This window comes from Ahaetulla prasina, chromosome 17 (assembly GCF_028640845.1).
Source record: "Ahaetulla prasina isolate Xishuangbanna chromosome 17, ASM2864084v1, whole genome shotgun sequence".
In the NCBI taxonomy this organism is placed as follows: domain Eukaryota; kingdom Metazoa; phylum Chordata; class Lepidosauria; order Squamata; family Colubridae; genus Ahaetulla; species Ahaetulla prasina.
In genome coordinates, this window is record NC_080555.1 from 1,071,809 (window position 1) to 1,091,252 (window position 19,444).

The following is a 19,444-nucleotide window of genomic DNA, read 5'->3' on the forward strand; positions in this document are numbered from 1 at the left end:
GCGGGATTAAACTACAAACCAACACTCTGGTTTTGAGTTGCTCTCTGCTTCAGTTCCCTGCCCTTTAAATGCTAGCATAGCAATAGGGTAGGCTAAGAGGAATGTCTCAGACCCAGATTTCCGAAGTAGAGTCTCCTCCGGGGTAATGCATATCGTGGGCACGAGCGGGACCCCAAGGCTCCTTCCCGAAATCCACCAGGAAGTCCGGATTCACACAGAGACCCCCATTCTCTGTGTCCACGTCAATCTGGAGCATGACTGACCCTTCCCTGCAAAGGGAGAAGAATTCAAGGGTAGAAACGAGGGTCTTTGATTTGCTTATTTGGGCTTCCATAAAATTAGAAAAGCTGATTAGGGAACTCTAGAAATGAGAAAGATTTGTGAAATTCCAATATAAAGGGAGAAACCATGACAAAGGAATGGAAAGGAAGGATTGCATGTTATACAAAAAGGAGGAGAAGGGGGAGGACACCCTCCCCAAATTTGGAAACTTGGTATGAATATTCAGACCAAAGGCTTCGTACCTGACCATTTGTGGATAATATTGCTTATCCCATGGGGTGTAGAGGCTGTTGTTGACATAAAGCCTTTTCCCATCCAAGCTCAGCTGGAGCATATGGGGTCCTCCATAGACTCTCCTTCCCTAAGTGGGAAAAAAGCGAGGAGTTGTCCAGAAATGTAGGAGGTCCATAAAGGGATACACACGGCTCCTTGGTTTTAACCTGCCTCAGGATTTCAAGGAGTCCCACCGAGAAGAAAGAAGCCACATTGTCCGTTGACAATTATGTCCCACACATTTCCCGTAAGTGCCTCAAACCCAGAATCCTTCTGAGAAAAGAGAACCTCACCTGGAGCATGAAGGGATCTGGTTGGCAGTCCAGCTCTTCATCCTTAATCACAGTCACCACTCCGCCTTTGTAGATGCTGCCTCCTACAAACACCTGCAGGACCCAAAGGAAGGGTCAGTTCAGGCCGAAGGACACTCTCCCCTTCCCCAAGCTTTGTTTTTTCTCTGCCCAGATATTTGGAAGTGGACCCTCTCTGAATGTGGAGGTTCTACCAGCACATGCCAGTAAATGAGGCCTGGATTAGCTTTCTGCTTAACTCAACATCCTGGTTCCGATGGTGGAAGAAGGAAGTTCTGGAAGGACCCCAACCCTTCCTCATGGTGGCAGGGCCTTTGGGTGGGAGGGAGCTCACCTGGCCCGTCAGCCGAGGGCAGTGAGGATCAGAGATGTCGTACTGTCGGACATCACCGTGGAACAAGTTGCTCAGGTACAAAAAATGGTCATCCAGCGAGATGACGATGTCTGTGAGGAACGCTGGAGAACAGAAGTGCCCAGAAATAAGGTCAGGAAGAATGGAGGTTTGCTTAATTCCATGGCGTTTTCACGAATCGGTGTCTCCCAAAAAATGTGCAGCCTTGAGGGCACCCTGCCCGTTCTCCTAAAATGCTAAAAACCCTTAACGGAGGACATGAACTCCAGCACATACAAAGGTAGAGGATGGAGACATAAGCATCAGGACAAAATCCCCCTGAACTTCATTTACTCACATGCCATTTCAGGTTCATACCACCCAGTGACCAACTTCTTCGGAACCTGGACAACCTTCTCTGTGGCCCAAGACCCATCCTGCAAGAGACACGCGAGGCTGGTTGGGACCTGGAAAGCTCTCCCATGCCAACAAATTTGAACCAGCCCTTCCGCTTCCTATTGTGTCTGCCTCCTAATCTGAAGTCTTTCAAAGAGATTTGAAATATTCCTGTAGTTTTTGAATTCCCATCACTGCCAGCATCTGGCTCTTTCAGCTTCTGTGGGGTCCTTGGGGCTCTCTAAATTCCCTTTCAGCCTCCTTTCTCCTCCATAGAGATTCACATAGTTTCTCTGCCATAAAGAGAAAATGAACCGATGGAGCAGGGTGGCCGACTCCCTTAGGGCGATCCCCTCCACCCCAAAATCCCCGAGGGAAATCCTCTGATTTTGCAGTTCTACATTCAGGTACCTGTTCATAATGATTTCCAATAGTTTACAAATTACAGGTAGCTCTTGACTTACAGCCATTCATTAATCAAGTGAAGTTACAGTGGTTCTGAAAAAATTGAGTTACGACTTCTGTTCCCATGGTCTCGTGCTCAAAATTCGGCACTTGGCAACAAGCATGTATTTATGATACTTGCAGTGTCCCACGATCACATGATCATCATGCACGACCTTCCCAAAAAGAAGTCTCTTTGAGAAGCAAAGTCAATGGGAATAAGCCAAGGTCTACTTGTATTATTTTGGATTCAGGGGTGAAATTTAAAAATTTTCCATGCCAGTTCTGTGGGAGTGGCTTAATTGGTGGCCGTGGCTTGGTGGTCAGGTGACTGAATGGGCATTGCCAATAATAAGAAATAATAAAAATAATAAAGTATACAAAACTTGGGAGCGCACAGTCTACCTTCTTTAAAAATAGGGGCACCAGTCTACCAATTGCCTTTTTTGGGAGGCACTGATCTGCCTTCTTCAAAAAGAGAGGCACTGGTCTACCAATTGCCTTTTTTTGGGAGCAACCGGTCTGCCTCCTTTAAAAATAGAGGCACTGGTCTACTAGCCACCTACAGAGCTGATCAGCTGTAGTGTGGCCCTTTGAAGCACCACGGCAGTCATTTAAGGCTGTTTGCAGCTATATCGCCACCCAGAGCTTCAAAGAAAGAGAAGAAGAACAGCGAGGCATTGGGGGAGGGGGGTGCAGGGATTTTTGCTACCCGTTCTCCGAACTACCCGCCCCCATCGCTACCGGATCGCGTGATCTGGTCTGAACCAGGAGCAGTTCAGCCCGATTGGGTTCTTTTAAAGCTGCACTTTATTCATTTATTCTGTTCTTTATTCTAAGACTTGGATGCCCGTTCTTTCTCTGCAGAGGTGGTGGGAAAAGAGAAAGAAATTTGACTTCTTTTTACCTCCTTCCTGAAAATATGATGCAAAGCGCCGTCGAAGGCGCAGCCCACAAAGCCATGTGGGGCGTTTGGGTTGTGCAGGAAGCGGACATGGAAGGGGACAGAATCCTGCCCCAGGTCAATAGACTGGACAAGGCAATGGGTGGTCCAGTCCCACACGCTCAGCCGTTGGCCATAGCGGTCTACAGAGGAAAAGAGAAGAATCAGCTCAATTTCTTCTAGTGGGTAGGAATGCTTCCTGCCAGAAAGTCCCCAGGAGGATGCGGAGGGTTTCCCTAAGCAGTTCCTTAGAAGACTGGTGGCCTTCTTCATGTTAGAAGCCTCCAAGCAGAAGCTGAGATGCCACCTCTTGGAGAAGTGCTAGCTTTGGATGGACAAGAGGATTGGCGAGATGGCCACCAACAACCCCTCAGCGTTCCTCAAATTTCCTCAAAGAGTTTGGGGTCCCTCCCTAGGTTAGAGTGCAGACCTCCTGGATTTTGAATTCCAATGTGCCATAAATTCGCTTAGTTCTCTGGTGGCTTACCTTTCTTTAGATCTTCAGGGTTGAACCCATTCACAAAGAACTTGGGAGCTCCAGCTTCAGTGCTGACTAAGACATTATGCCTTGGTTGGAACCAGAAATCAAATCCTTGTGGAGCTGCGTCCCCAGGGGGGTTCCAGGTGCCTTTCACTTCCCATGATTCCACATCCACGACAACAAATCCTCCTGCGATTGGAGTGTGCAGGGTGAATGCAAATTAATTCAAACAGGTGTAGGTGACTCCCAAGAAGGGTTGGTTGAAAGGAAAAGAAAGCTCCCTAACTATACCTTTTGCATTGCCATACAGGTCTCCTAAGGAGCTGATCACAACATCTCCAGAGGGCAGAAAGCGTGCGCTATATAATGTAGCCATGTTGGTTTTAGAGAAGACCTCCTTAGGTTCGATAACCTGTCAGGGTTGGGAAGGGGGAGGAAAAAAACTATTAAAAACGCTTGCATTGCAATTCTGTTTTCCTTCTTTATACCTCTGCAAAATGCTATTCGTCTAAAAACTCCAAAGCCCCTGTGAAAATGGTCTTTGGCTTCAATCACTTATAAAGAAGTTGGGGCAAACCAAAGGCAAGGCCAGGGGTGGGGTTTGCTCACAGCTTTATGTCCTGGATGTGAGATCCCTCACATCCAGGACATAAACTGTTTCAACTCCTACCCTCATAACGACGCTATAGAGCCCTGCACACCAGGACAACTAGACACAAGAACAGTTTTTCCCCGAAGGCCATCACTCTGCTAAACAAATAATTCCCTCAACACTGTCAGACTATTTACTAAATCTGCACTACTATTAATCTTCTCATCGTTCCCATCACCCATCTCCTTCCACTTATGACTGTATGACTGTAACTTTGTTGCTGGCAATCCTTATGATTTATATTGATATATTGACCATCATTTGTGTTGTAAATGTTGTACCTTGATGAACGTATCTTTTCTTTTATGTACACTAAGAGCATATGCACCAAGACAAATTCCTTGTGTGTCCAATCACACTTGGCCAATAAAATTCTATTCAATTCTATTCTTTGAAGTCCCTTAGACTTAACTCCACAACACAGGGGCCTTCGGGGAACCCTTTCCAACCCAATTCCCTGACTTGCACCCTCTCTGGGTGGGTGACCTACTTTAAATAGGCAGGGGGCTTGGGGGTCAGTCCCGGTATCCACAATATAAATCCGTGAAGAATCGAAACATGGAAGAACCAGCCGGTTGCGTTTCTTGGTGGGGTCTCCAAAGCAGCTGCTACCAGTATTCCAGCTCATGCAGCGCAACTCATCATTAATGTAGGGCATTTGCAGACGGTGAATAACCTGGTGGGGAAAGATTGGGGTGGCAGAGATTAAAGGAGCATTATTTATCTCGTTCACTGGAGTTGAGTTTCTCCGATTGATTCCCAAGAGTTTGCGATTTGCATATGTCCTTGGATGCAGAACACCACTTCTGGAATGGAATTTTGTTAGAAAAATCTGCTTGGCAGAAGAGCGCTTTGGTTATGGGTTGTTGCTGGCACAATGCAGTGTCTCTCCCACTTACAAGTGGCAAGCAGAACCTCACCACCAGATGGGCGTCTTCTAAGACATGTAGCATTTTCCTCCCCTTCCCAGTCTTTTATGCATCCTTGGTGCAACAGTGCTCCACCATGCCAACCCTTGGCATCGGAAGCTGCAGACACGTTGAGGCAAGGAGCTGAAGCCCTCGCATCTGGGAATGGAAGAGCCGGCGTCTGAGCACCGCCTGCTTCCTTTGTGGATTGTGAGCAGGCCCAGTGCATTATAGCATAGGAGTGAGTGCGGTACCAGCTAATGACCCTTTACGCTTTCCGCAGCCCTCATAGTTCCAGCCTCAGCTGCGCCTAGTTAAGGTGTCTGTGCATAGGTGTAACTGACCATGACTCTTTGGACCCAAAAATGTGAAAAAAGGCAGATCTGCCTGAGGACACCCATTAGACGCTGAGTAACAGAATGACTGGAAATGGTCCAGATACTTTGTTGGGCTTAGAACAAAGGACTTCCTTAATTTGATTTAATTTAATTATTTCCAGCTTTGTTCTTGTTATTCTAATCATTAGTAAAAAGTATCTTAGAAATCGAAAATATATCTGAACATGTTGCAAATAATGCAGATTGTCCTTCAATTGCAGCAACAATTGCGACTTGAAACCCGGTCAGTGAGTGAAGCGCCATTAAGTAAACCAAGTAACTGTTTCCCTAAATTACTTCAATTCCAACACCCCTAGTTTCAGTCTTTAAGCGATTTCCTAGGTTGCTAAGATGGAGTGAAAGCTGCCTCTGAATTCAGCTCCCCTCCGTGCACTTCTGAAACATCTTCCAGGTTTTATATCTTATTTGGAGCATTACAAAGCTATGTTTTATCTTCCACCCCATCCCAAGGATACCGAACAAGCGTTCACATCTTCTGAAAGAACTAAGTAACCTCATACTTGGCAAAAAGTGGGAGATTCAGGATTAACATCCACTGTGGCAAGATAATCCGGCATTTGGGTCCCTGTGCCATTTAAGACGCAAGTCACGTATATCAGCTTCTCTCGGGGCCCTGAAGAAAAAAAATTCCACATTTTAGGATCCTCGGCCTGAACCATAAAATGGTTTTGTTTGAGCTAAAACTTTCTAGATTTTAACGTTTGTCCATCCTGTTAAAGTTGGTTACGTAACTTGTGCGATGGATTGAATCATTGGTCAAGGGTCTTGATAACAGAGTGGAAGTCCTGTGCCAAATGGCTCAAGTATTTTTGTTAAGCTTGTTCCACACACCATGCTTCAAATGGGTGGCTTAATACTACGAAGCATGAGCTCACACCTCATCTCTGCAGCTCTGCCTGGACTCAAGATCCATTTCCCTGCTCTGTTCCCCAGAAGAGGAGAGAGGATCACCCTTTCTTACCTCTCATGGCGTCCAAGGGTGTTGGATATCCAGGACCTGGGTAGCAACGTTCTTCCTCTTTGAAAAAGAGAAAAAGATTTAGCTTCTTGGCATCATGAGCGATAAAGGAGACGTGGGCGTTTTAAGGAAGGTTGTGGACAGGTGGCATTGGGGGAAAAAGTCGGGTCTCTTGGAGATGGATTGACTTCCAACCTTTGCCTGGCATCTTCGGAGGTTTCTTCTCCGCATCTCTTGTCCGTTGCTTGAGCATTTCTTTCTCTCTCTTTTGCTCTGCCTCGGCTTGAGATACACCTGAGATTCCCCAGCTTGCTTGCATCCCGTTTATATAACCCTTGAGAGCGTCCCCAGAGGGTGCACGCGGAAGGAATTAATTAATTCATTAAGAAAAGGGCCGATCCCTGAAGCCCAGAGGCTCTCTCCCTTCATCTCATATCAGAGAAGCCCAGCCAGCTGATTCCACACCCTTTGGGGCTGTTCAGAAACAAAGGCCCTAATATGTTTGTTTCATCTCTTTCTCCTCACCCACTTTTCATTGCATCCTCAGAACATTTATCTGAACTCTCATCACGTCTTCTGGTTTTGTAGATTTGCTGACTCTGATCGGAACAACCAGATTCACGGGGCAAAAACAGTACAGCACACATTGAGAATAGCTATTAGAGAGGGAATGCTGTAGGAAACAGAAGCCACAACATTTGGAGATGGTTTCATGTTTCAGGGCTTTGCAAATGGAATGGAGGCCTGACTGTGTATTAGTGGCTCCACAGGGTAAAGCAAAGATTTAGAATTAACTAGAATCAACTCTGGAAATTTCAAGAAAATGTCTCCTGCAAATTGCAAGAAAGCTCTATGGCTCAAAAAGCAACTCCAAGAAAGCATTACAAGGTGTGTCCTAGCCCAGGCAATTTTTATTGTCATAAGTAATAACATCTTACCACTGCATTTTGAATTCATCTGAATTACTCCTGCTAAGCTCTTCCTGATGCTGAGTGCCAGCCACTTAATGTTCTTTGATGACTCTAGGGCTGGAATTGCTGGTCTTGCCTGTCCTCTTCTCCCTCACAAAAGTCTCTTCCAGCTTTCCTTTTTTAGCAGTTTTACAACATTTTCAACTTTCTTGCCTCATCCTGCTACCCTTCTGCCCTCTCATCCATCACTTTTGTTGGGTTTGATAGAAAGTGGTGCTCTACCCACCAACATTTATGGGACCTCAAGGTAGCACCTTCCTGAATAAGGGACCAAGGACTTCCAGTCTGATCCATCTGCATTCCCACACCAAACAAGAGAGTTACTCTAGGTCAGGGATGTCAAACTGAAGGCCCAGGGGCCAGATCGTGCCTGCAAGGTGCTTAGATCTGGCCTGCAGGGTCGTCCTAGAAATAGCAAAGGACCGGCTTCCTGAGCTCCATTTTCACTGACAGAGGGTTACAGGAGACCGTCACAGCCAAAAAATGGAGCCTGGGAGCTCATTTTTGCTGGCAGAGCGCTCAGGCCACCACAGGCACAAGTGCGGTTGAGCTGGCCACATCCACCCCAGCCCCCCAAAGCTGATGCAGTCAAAGCTGGGGAGTTTGTTAGATCCAGATATCGGAGGTAGTGTCCCTGCCGGGAGAAGGGTTTTCAAATTTTCATTCTTTTAAGCTGCCTTTCTTGGTGTCCACGTTGATTCATTACATTCTACACTCTAGAGCCTTCTGTGAGAGGATGAAATAAGAGTTGTTTTTATATTTTGTAGAATGTGACAATTAGAGTTATGAAAATTGAAGATCAATGGATTCCAAAAAATTTTCTTTCCAGGTGTTTGAAAGGTTCATTCCTTGGCAGTGTGTTTGGAATTAAGTTTTAATTGGCTTAATTTTTCTCGTGATGGTGTTTTTCATAGGTGTCATCCTATCTCACTACATTATAATTATATTGTAGATCCTTTAGTCAACACCAAGTGAATATAAAGACAGGAAGGGCCCTACCACATTAAGTATTACTCTTTTGCTCAAATTATCTCATGGAAGAAAACCCCCAGACAAAGTACAGCCTCATAGAGCCATCAGTTTAATTAGGCAGATTCACATCTTTCATCAAAATATTAAGACAAGTCGGGCAGCTTCTGTTCTGTTTTGGTCAAGTTCGTGTTCACAGACTTTATAACTCTCGGCGATTCTTTGTCTCCACCTGGGAAGAGTCAAACCTCACATTCAAAATTTCCCCATCTGTGGAAGGGAGATAAAAAAAGTGATTCAGAAGATCTTTCCAAACTGACATTAGATTTATTTATTTATTTATTTATTTATTTATTTATTTGTCACAACAGTATATATAAGCATAAGCATGAAATAACTATATGATATATAAGCATAAATATAATCATAAGTATGTGATAACTATATGAAATTGGATATAATCAAAGGGAACATTATTTTTATTTATTTATTTATTTATTGTTTAAATTTCTACAACTCTTGTTTACAACTCTTAAAGCCTTTTTTGCGATGTAGTTGCAGTGGGCTTTGGCACTTAGATCATTTGATATGAAAACTCCAAGGTCTTTAACTGGGTGGGGGTCATCTACAAGGTAATGTCCATTGAGCTTGTATTTAGTGTTCAGATTCTTTTTTCCAATGTGTAAGAGCATTTGCTGGTTGAGATTCGGAGTTGCCAAGTTTTTGACCATTTCGACATAAAGTCAAGGTCCTTTTGAAGGGTACCTGTATTGTTGGTAGTGTTAAATAGTTTAACATCATCAGCGAAGTGAACACAATTACTTATAATATGGTCACAGAGATCATTAATGTATAATATGAAGAGTGTTGGTCCAAGAACGCTGCCTCGGGGAACACCGCTATTGACAGGAACAGGATTTGATAGGGCACTGCCTATTTTGACTACTTGTTGTCTGTTTGACAGGAACGCTGTTATCCAATTGTGGAGGGGTCTGGAGATGCCGTAGGATTTTAGTTTTAGGAGAAGTTTGTCATGTACTACAAAGTCAAAAGCTTTACAGAAGTCTATGTAAATAACATTTATTGCTTTGCCCTGATCAAGATTTGTAGTCCATTTGTTTTTGCAGTGTAGAAGTTGTAAATTACAAGATAATTTTTTTCTGAAAGCAAATTGTTTCTTAGAGAGTAGGTTATTTGTTTCTAAGTGGAGGGTAATGGATTGGTTGATTATAGATTCCATTATTTTACAGGTGACGCAGCATAGAGAGATTGATCTGTTTCACATTTGGTGAAATGGGTGGTTGTCACAGCCCTGAGGCCTCATCACAGGGACAGGAGAGATCCAACTTTCACCTTCTGCTGAGAATTTACCTCAGGAAAGCAGAGGAGGAAAAAGAAAAAGGAGATGATGGAGGAGGAAGACGAGGAAAATGAAAATGAAAAGATGATGGAGGAAAAAGCTAAAACGATGGAAGAAGAAAAGGAGGCAACACTTTCCCGCCAAATCTCAGAACTCTCCGCTTCAGGTGCACATGAACAAGGCAGCCCCGCCCCCACCGTAAGTGACGTCGTGTGCGCCGGCCAATCCGTGCGCCGCTCGGCGGACGAAGGTGCCGTGTGGGCGGGGCGGGATGCTCTTGCGGGTGAACTGGAAAGTGAGAGGGCGCCAGAGGGAGGCGGACGCGGGAGAAGTACACCTGTTTAGACTGGGGAGGGGGGGTCCAGCGCGCTGAGGGCTGTTGAGGTAATCGCTCTCTCGGTAGTAAGTGCATAGTAGGTAGACAGCCATGCCCCACAATGTGGTGGTTTTATTATTTTTCTTACACAGCACGGTCTCTTTTTATCAATCTCCAGCTGGTAACGTTGAAGTGTGTTACATTTCCTGGGTCTTCCACACCCACTTCACAAGTCTTCTGACAGGAGTGGTGAGACCTCACCACAAAGCTCCATCTGAGGAACCTCAGCTTCTGAGTTGGAAACTGGTGGGTAACTGGATTTGGCGGAAACTCCTCGCTTGGGACTTTGGTGTAAGAAACTGGTTTCTTGCCTCGCTACCTGAGCAAAAACTTTTCATGTTCTGCGTAAACTTCTGTGGTTGAGATGTGTATCCTACCAGCCTCACCTGACTGCTCTGGAACTTACATCCAGTGGAGTTAAATGTATTTTTCTGAGAGCTGACATCATTGGAACGTCAGTGCCTACCGTATCATTCAAAGGAAGCCCCCTGCCAAAGTTGTGTCCCCCCCCCAATTTAGATGGATTTCTTCCTCCCACTTGCTGAAATCCCTCTTTTCCCTTGTCCAGGAGATATATGACCAAAAGAGCCATCTTCATCTCTGATCTGTTGGCTGTGATTACCTTAATAGTGCTTGAGGATAGTTAAGTGAAAATCCTCCTGCAACTGACTATGGCTTAAGTTATGGATGGAGTGCCAGTGTGGTGTAATAGTTGAAGGTGCTGGATTAGATGTTGGAGACCATAAATTTTAATCCTGTTTTAGGCACGGAAGCCAAGCTAGGTGACTTTGAGCCGCTCTAAACCCCAGGAAGAAGGCATTGGTCCTTAAGAGGCTTTTCAAATGCATTGTGAGAAAAGTACATGGTTGCCGCTCTCATCTTCAAATAAAATTTATCTCAAGAGTCTGTATTATCAAGAACACTTTTTATTATGATGACAATTTCTCTGTTCACATCCTCCTCAAGCATGGAAATTGTGCAGCGGGATTAAACTACAAACCAACACTCTGGTTTTGAGTTGCTCTCTGCTTCAGTTCCCTACCCATTAAATGCTAGCATAACAATAGGGTAGGCTAAGAGGAATGTCTCAGACCCAGATGTCCGAAGTAGAGTCTCCTCCGGGGTAATGCATATCGTGGGCACGAGCGGGACCCCAAGGCTCCTTCCCGAAATCCACCAGGAAGTCCGGATTCACACAGAGACCCCCGTTCTCTGTGTCCACGTCGATCTGAAGCATGACTGACCCTTCCCTGTAAAGCAAGAAGAATTCAAGGGTAGAAAGGAGGGTTTTTGCTTACATTTTTGGGCCTGCATAAAGTTAGAAAAGCTGATTAGGAAACTCTAGAAATGAGAAAGATTTGTGAAATTCCAGTATAAAGGGAGAAACCATGACAAAGGAATGGAAAGGAAGAATTGCATGTTATACAAAAAGGAGGAGAAGGGGGAGGGTACCCTCCCCAAATTTGGAAACTTGGTATGAATATTCAGACCAAAGGCTTCGTACCTGACCATTTGTGGATAATATTGCTTATCCCATGGGGTGTAGAGGCTGTTGTTGACATAAAGCCTTTTCCCATCCAAGCTCAGCTGGAGCATATGGGGTCCTCCATAGACTCTCCTTCCCTAAGTGGGAAAAAAGCGAGGAGTTGTCCAGAAATGTAGGAGGTCCATAAAGGGATACACACGGCTCCTTGGTTTTAACCTGCCTCAGGATTTCAAGGAGTCCCACCGAGAAGAAAGAAGCCACGTTGTCCATTGACAATTATGTCCCACACATTTCCCGTAAGTGCCTCAAACCCAGAATCCTTCTGAGAAAAGAGAGCCTCACCTGGAGCATGAAGGGATCTGGTTGGCAGTCCAGCTCTTCATCCTTAATCACAGTCACCACTCCGCCTTTGTAGATGCTGCCTCCTACAAACACCTGCAGGACCCAAAGGAAGGGTCAGTTCAGGCTGAAGGACACTCTCTCCTTCCCCAAGCTGCGGTTTTTCTCTTCCCAGATATTTGGAAGTGGACCCTCTCTGAATGTGGAGGTTCTACCAGCACATGCCAGTAAATGAGGCCTGGATTAGCTTTTTGCTTAACCCAACATCCTGGTTCCGATGGTGGAAGAAGGAAGTTCTGGAAGGACCCCAAGCCTTCCTCACGGTGGCAGGGCCTTTGGGTGGGAGGGAGCTCACCTGGCCCGTCAGCCGAGGGCAGTGAGGATCAGAGATGTCATACTGTCGGACATCACCGTGGAACAAGTTGCTCAGGTACAGGAAACGGTCATCCAGCGAGATGACCATGTCTGTGGGGAACGCTGGAGAACAGAAGGTGGCCAGAAATAAGGTCAGGAAGAAGGGAGGTTTGCTTAATTCCATGGCGTTTTCACACAAATCGGTGTCTCCCAAAAAATCTGCAGCCTTGAAGGCACCCTGCCCGTTCTCCTAAAATGCTAAAAACCCTTAATGGAGGGCATGAACTCCAGCACATAGAAAGGTAGAGGATGGAGACATAAGCTTGAGGACAAAATCCCCCTGAACTTCATTTGCTCACCTGTCATTTCAGGTTGGTGCCACCCAGTGACCAATTTCTTTGGAATCTGGACAACCTTCTCTGTGGCCCAAGACCCATCCTGCAAGAGACATGCGAGGCTGGTTGGGACGTGGAAAGCTCTCCCATGCCAACAAATTTGAACTAGCCCTTCCGCTTCCTATTGTGTCTGCCTCCGAATCTGAAGTCTTTCAAAGAGATTTGAAATATTCCTGTAGTTTTTGAATTCCCATCACTGCCAGCATCTGGCTCTTTCAGCTTCTATGGGGTCCTTGGGGCTCTCTAAATTCCCTTTCAGCCTCCTTTCTCCTCCATAGAGATTCACATAGTTTCTCTGCCATAAAGAGAAAATAAACCGATGGAGCAGAGTGGCCGACTCCCTTAGGGCGATCCCCTCCACCCCAAAATCCCCGAGGGAAATCCTCTGATTTTGCAGTTCTACATTCAGGTACCTGTTCGTAATGATTTCCAATAGTTTACAAATTACAGGTAGCTCTTGACTTACAGCCATTCATTAATCAAGTGAAGTTACAGTGGTTCTGAAAAAAGTGAGTTACGACTTCTGTGACGTTCCCATGGTCTCGTGCTCAAAATTCGGCACTTGGCAACAAGCATGTATTTATGATACTTGCAGTGTCCCACGATCACATGATCATCATGCACGACCTTCCCAAAAAGAAGTCTCTTTGAGAAGCAAAGTCAATGGGAATAAGCCAAGGTCTACTTGTATTATTTTGGATTCAGGGGTGAAATTTAAAAATTTTCCATGCCAGTTCTGTGGGAGTGGCTTAATTGGTGGGCGTGGCTTGGTGGTCAGGTGACTGAATGGGCATTGCCAATAATAAGAAATAATAAAAATAATAAAGTATACAAAACTTGGGAGCGCACAGTCTACCTTCTTTAAAAATAGGGGCACCAGTCTACCAATTGCCTTTTTTTGGGAGCAACCGGTCTGCCTCCTTTAAAAATAGAGGCACTGGTCTACTAGCCACCTACAGAGCTGATCAGCTGTAGTGTGGCCCTTTGAAGCACCACGGCAGTCATTTAAGGCTGTTTGCAGCTATATCGCCACCCAGAGCTTCAAAGAAAGAGAAGAAGAACAGCGAGGCATTGGGGGGGGGGGGTGTGCAGGGATTTTTGCTACCCGTTCTCCGAACTACCCGCCCCCATCGCTACCGGATCGCGTGATCCGGTCTGAACCAGGAGCAGTTCAGCCCGATTGGGTTCTTTTAAAGCTGCACTTTATTCATTTATTCTGTTCTTTATTCTAAGACTTGGATGCCCGTTCTTTCTCTGCAGAGGTGGTGGGAAAAGAGAAAGAAATTTGACTTCTTTTTACCTCCTTCCTGAAAATATGATGCAAAGCGCCGTCGAAGGCGCAGCCCACAAAGCCATGTGGGGCGTTTGGGTTGTGCAGGAAGCGGACATGGAAGGGGACAGAATCCTGCCCCAGGTCAATAGACTGGACAAGGCAATGGGTGGTCCAGTCCCACACGCTCAGCCGTTGGCCATAGCGGTCTACAGAGGAAAAGAGAAGAATCAGCTCAATTTCTTCTAGTGGGTAGGAATGCTTCCTGCCAGAAAGTCCCCAGGAGGATGCGGAGGGTTTCCCTAAGCAGTTCCTTAGAAGACTGGTGGCCTTCTTCATGTTAGAAGCCTCCAAGCAGAAGCTGAAATGCCACCTCTTGGAGAAGTGCTAGCTTTGGATGGACAAGAGGATTGGTGAGATGGCCACCAACAACCCCTCAGCGTTCCTCAAATTTCCTCAAAGAGTTTGGGGTCCCTCCCTAGGTTAGAGTGCAGACCTCCTGGATTTTGAATTCCAATGTGCCATAAATTCACTTAGTTCTCTGGTGGCTCACCTTTCTTTAGATCTTCAGGGTTGAACCCATTCAAAAAGAACTTGGGAGCTCCAGCTTCAGTGCTGACTAAGACATTATGCCTTGGTTGGAACCAGAAATCAAATCCTTGTGGAGCCGTGTCCCCAGGGGGGTTCCAGGTGCCTTTCACTTCCCATGATTCCACATCCACGACAACAAATCCTCCTGCGATTGGGGTGTGCAGGGTGAATGCAAATTAATTCAAACAGGTGTAGGTGACTCCCAGGAAGGGTTTGCTGAAAGGAAAAGAAAGCTCCCCAACTATACCTTTTGCATTGCCATACAGGTCTCCTAAGGAGCTGATCACAACATCTCCAGAGGGCAGAAAGCGTGCGCTATATAATGTAGCCATGTTGGTTTTACAGAAGACCTCCTTAGGTTCGATAACCTGTCAGGGTTGGGAAGGGGGAGGAAAAAAACTATTAAAAACGCTTGCATTGCAATTCTGTTTTCCTTCTTTATACCTCTGCAAAATGCTATTCGTCTAAAAACTCCAAAGCCCCTGTGAAAATGGTCTTTGGCTTCAATCACTTATAAAGAAGTTGGGGCAAACCAAAGGCAAGGCCAGGGGTGGGGTTTGCTCACAGCTTTATGTCCTGGATGTGAGATCCCTCACATCCAGGACATAAACTGTTTCAACTCCTACCCTCATAACAACGCTATAGAGCCCTGCACACCAGGACAACTAGACACAAGAACAGTTTTTCCCCGAAGGCCATCACTCTGCTAAACAAATAATTCCCTCAACACTGTCAGACTATTTACTAAATCTGCACTACTATTAATCTTCTCATCGTTCCCATCACCCATCTCCTTCCACTTATGACTGTATGACTGTAACTTTGTTGCTGGCAATCCTTATGATTTATATTGATATATTGACCATCATTTGTGTTGTAAATGTTGTACCTTGATGAACGTATCTTTTCTTTTATGTACACTAAGAGCATATGCACCAAGACAAATTCCTTGTGTGTCCAATCACACTTGGCCAATAAAATTCTATTCAATTCTATTCTTTGAAGTCCCTTAGACTTAACTCCACAACACAGGGGCCTTCGGGGAACCCTTTCCAACCCAATTCCCTGACTTGCACCCTCTCTGGGTGGGTGACCTACTTTAAATAGGCAGGGGGCTTGGGGGTCAGTCCCGGTATCCACAATATAAATCCGTGAAGAATCGAAACATGGAAGAACCAGCCGGTTGCGTTTCTTGGTGGGGTCTCCAAAGCAGCTGCTACCAGTATTCCAGCTCATGCAGCGCAACTCATCATTAATGTAGGGCATTTGCAGACGGTGAATAACCTGGTGGGGAAAGATTGGGGTGGCAGAGATTAAAGGAGCATTATTTATCTCGTTCACTGGAGTTGAGTTTCTCCGATTGATTCCCAAGAGTTTGCGATTTGCATATGTCTTTGGATGCGGAACACCACTTCTGGAATGGAATTTTGTTAGAAAAGTCTGCTTGGCAGAAGAGCGCTTTGGTTATAGGTTGTTGCTGGCACAATGCAGTGTCTCTCTCACTTACAACTGGCAAGCAGAACCTCACCACCAGATGGGCGTCTTCTAAAACATGTGGCATTTTCCTCCCCTTCCCAGTCTTTTATGCATCCTTGGCGCAACAGTGCTCCACCATGCCAACCCTTGGCATCAGAAGCTGCAGACACGTTGAGGCAAGGAGCTGAAGCCCTCGCATCTGGGAATGGAAGAGCCGGCGTCTGAGCACCGCCTGCTTCCTTTGTGGATTGTGAGCAGGCCCAGTGCATTATAGCATAGGAGTGAGTGCGGTACCAGCTAATGACCCTTTACGCTTTCCGCAGCCCTCATAGTTCCAGCCTCAGCTGCGCCTAGTTAAGGTGTCTGTGCATAGGTGTAACCGACCATGACTCTTTTGACCCAAAAATGTGAAAAAAGGCAGATCTGCCTGAGGACACCCATTAGACGCTGAGTAACAGAATGACTGGAAATGGTCCAGATACTTTGTTGGGCTTAGAACAAAGGACTTCCTTAATTTGATTTAATTTAATTATTTCCAGCTTTGTTCTTGTTATTCTAATCATTAGTAAAAAGTATCTTAGAAATCGAAAATATATCTGAACATGTTGCAAATAATGCAGATTGTCCTTCAATTGCAGCAACAATTGCGACTTGAAACCCGGTCAGTGAGTGAAGCGCCATTAAGTAAACCAAGTAACTGTTTCCCTAAATTACTTCAATTCCAACACCCCTAGTTTCAGTCTTTAAGCGATTTCCTAGGTTGCTAAGATGGAGTGAAAGCTGCCTTTGAATTCAGCTCCCCTCCGTGCACTTCTGAAACATCTTCCAGGTTTTATATCTTATTTGGAGCATTACAAAGCAATGTTTTATCTTCCACCCCATCCGAAGGATACCGAACAAGCGTTCACATCTTCTGAAAGAACTAAGTAACCTCATACTTGGCAAAAAGTGGGAGATTCAGGATTAACATCCACTGTGGCAAGATAATCCGGCATTTGGGTCCCTGTGCCATTTAAGACGCAAGTCACGTATATCAGCTTCTCTCGGGGTCCTGGAGAAAAAAAATTCCACATTTTAGGATCCTCGGCCTGAACCATAAAATGGTTTTGTTTGAGCTAAAACTTTCTAGAATTAACGTTTGTCCATTCTGTTAAAGTTGGTTACGTAACTTGTGCGATGGATTGAATCATTGGTCAAGGGTCTTGATAACAGAGTGGAAGTCCTGTGCCAAATGGCTCAAGTACTTTGTTAAGCTTGTTCCACACACCATGCTTCAAATGGGTGGCTTAATACTACGAAGCATGAGCTCACACCTCATCTCTGCAGCTCTGCCTGGACTCAAGATCCATTTCCCTGCTCTGTTCCCCAGAAGAGGAGAGAGGATCACCCTTTCTTACCTCTCATGGCGTCCAAGGGCGTTGGATATCCAGGACCTGGGTAGCAACGTTCTTCCTCTTTGAAAAAGAGAAAAAGATTTAGCTTCTTGGCATCATGAGCGATAAAGGAGACGTGGGCGTTTTAAGGAAGGTTGTGGACAGGTGGCATTGGGGGAAAAAGTCGGGTCTCTTGGAGATGGATTGACTTCCAACCTTTGCCTGGCATCTTCGGAGGTTTCTTCTCCGCATCTCTTGTCCGTTGCTTGAGCATTTCTTTCTCTCTCTTTTGCTCTGCCTCGGCTTGAGATACACCTGAGATTCCCCAGCTTGCTTGCATCCCGTTTATATAACCCTTGAGAGTTGACCAAATCCTGTTCCGTCCCCAGAGGGTGCACGCGGAAGGAATTAATTAATTCATTAAGAAAAGGGCCGATCCCTGAAGCCCAGAGGTTCTCTCCCTTCATCTCATATCAGAGAAGCCCAGCCAGCAGATTCCACACCCTTTGGGGCTGTTCAGAAACAAAGGCCCTAATATGTTTGTTTCATCTCTTTCTCCTCACCCACTTTTCATTGCATCCTCAGAACATTTATCTGAACCCTCATCACGTCTTCTGGTTTTGTAGATTTGCTGACTCTGATCGGAACAACCAGATTCACGGGGCAAAAACAGTACAGCACACATTGAGAATAGCTATTAGAGAGGGAATGCTGTAGGAAACAGAAGCCACAACATTTGGAGATGGTTTCATGTTTCAGGGCTTTGCAAATGGAATGGAGGCCTGACTGTGTATTAGTGGCTCCACAGGGCAAAGCAAAGATTTAGAATTAACTAGAATCAACTCTCCAAATTCCAAGAAAATGTCTCCTGCAAATTCCAAGAAAGCTCTATGGCTCAAAAAGTGAGTCCAAGAAAGCATTACAAGGTGTGTCCTAGCCCAGTCAATTTTTATTGTCATAAGTAATAACATCTTACCACTGCATTTTGAATTCATCTGAATTACTCCTGCTAAGCTCTTCCTGATGCTGAGTGCCAGCCACTTAATGTTCTTTGATGACTCTAGGGCTGGAAGTGCTGGTCTTGCCTGTCCTCCCTCACAAAAGTCTCTTCCAGCTTTCCTTTTTTAGCAGTTTTATAACATTTTCAACTTTCTTGCCTCCTCCTGCTACCCTTTTGCCCTCCCATCCATCACTTTTGTTGGGTTTGATAGAAAGTGGAGCTCTGCCCACCAACATTCATGGGACCTCAAGGTAGCACCTTCCTGAATAAGGGACCAAGGACTTCCAGTCTGATCCATCTGCATTCCCAATCCAAACAAGGGAGTTACTCTAGGTCAGGGATGTCAAATTGAAGGCCCGAGGATCGGGCCCGCAGGGTGCTTAGATCTGGCCTGCAGGGTCGCCGTAGAAACAGCAAAGGACCGGCTTCCTGAGCTCCATTTTCACTGGCAGAGGGTTGCAGGAGACTGTCACCGCCAAAAAATGGAGCTTGGGAGCCCATTTTTGCTGGCAGAGCGCTCAGGCCATCACAGGCACAAGTGAGGTTGAGCTGGCCATGCCCACCTTGGCCACATCCACCCCAGCCCCCCAAAGCTGATGCAGTCAAAGCTGGGGAGTTTGTTAAATCCAAATATCGGAGGTAGTGTCCCTGCCGTGAGAAGGGTTTTCAAATTTTCATTCTATTAAGCTGCTTTTCTTGGTGTCCACGTTGATTCATTACATTCTACACTCTAGAGCCTTCTGTGAGAGGATGAAATAAGAGTTGTTTTTATATTTTCTAAAATGTGATAATTAGTGTTATGAAACTTGAAGATCAATGGATTGCAAGAATTTTTCTTTCCAGCTGTTTGACGGGTTCGTTCCTTGGCAGTGTGTTTGGAATTAAGTTTTAATTGGCTTAATTTTTCTCGTGATGGTGTTTTTCATAGGTGTCATCCTATCTCACTACATTATAATTATATTTATAATTATATATCTACGAGACCGCCTCCTGCCGCCGATAGCCTCCCAATGACCGGTGCGCTCCCATAGAGCGGGCCTCCTCCGGGTGCCATCGACCAAGCAATGCAGGTTGGCGACCCCCAGGGGGAGGGCCTTCTCTGTTGCA

The 19,444-nt window shown here is 45.5% G+C and overlaps 2 protein-coding genes across 2 annotated transcripts; both read right to left on the reverse strand.

Moving 5' to 3' along the window:
- Positions 1-32: 32 nt before the first annotated feature.
- On the reverse strand, positions 33-6,659 carry LOC131186608 (methanethiol oxidase-like). The gene is made up of 12 exons (XM_058160368.1): positions 6,573-6,659; positions 6,381-6,437; positions 5,920-6,032; positions 4,604-4,789; positions 3,753-3,873; positions 3,468-3,650; positions 2,945-3,123; positions 1,556-1,634; positions 1,201-1,322; positions 849-941; positions 525-643; positions 33-269 (listed from the first exon to the last, which is right to left on the reverse strand). Exons 1-12 carry the CDS (start codon positions 6,628-6,630, stop codon positions 107-109), a joined length of 1,473 nt encoding a protein of 490 aa, XP_058016351.1. The 5' UTR covers positions 6,631-6,659; the 3' UTR covers positions 33-106.
- Positions 6,660-11,097: 4,438 nt separating this feature from the next.
- LOC131186595 (methanethiol oxidase-like) lies at positions 11,098-17,395 on the reverse strand. The gene is made up of 11 exons (XM_058160339.1): positions 17,362-17,395; positions 16,903-17,015; positions 15,587-15,772; positions 14,736-14,856; positions 14,451-14,633; positions 13,928-14,106; positions 12,592-12,670; positions 12,234-12,355; positions 11,882-11,974; positions 11,558-11,676; positions 11,098-11,303 (listed from the first exon to the last, which is right to left on the reverse strand). The coding sequence occupies exons 1-11, from the start codon at positions 17,366-17,368 to the stop codon at positions 11,141-11,143; spliced, it is 1,365 nt and encodes a 454-aa protein (XP_058016322.1). The 5' UTR covers positions 17,369-17,395; the 3' UTR covers positions 11,098-11,140.
- Between the last annotated feature and the right edge of the window lie 2,049 nt (positions 17,396-19,444).

Bases quoted from the DNA above. Each gene is read 5' to 3' on its own strand.
- LOC131186608 (XM_058160368.1), bottom strand. From the start codon at position 6,630: ATGCTCAAGCAACGGACAAGAGATGCGGAGAAGAAACCTCCGAAGATG. The intron at 6,438-6,572 runs GTTGGAAGTCAA...TCTTTTTCAAAG, and splicing joins TCCGAAGATGCCAGGCAAAG to AGGAAGAACGTTGCTACCCA. The intron at 3,874-4,603 runs GTAGGTCACCCA...CAACCCTGACAG, and splicing joins AAGCCCCCTGCCTATTTAAA to GTTATCGAACCTAAGGAGGT.
- LOC131186595 (XM_058160339.1), bottom strand. The intron at 14,857-15,586 runs GTAGGTCACCCA...CAACCCTGACAG, and splicing joins AAGCCCCCTGCCTATTTAAA to GTTATCGAACCTAAGGAGGT. The intron at 12,671-13,927 runs GTAAAAAGAAGT...TGTCTCTTGCAG, and splicing joins ATCATATTTTCAGGAAGGAG to GATGGGTCTTGGGCCACAGA.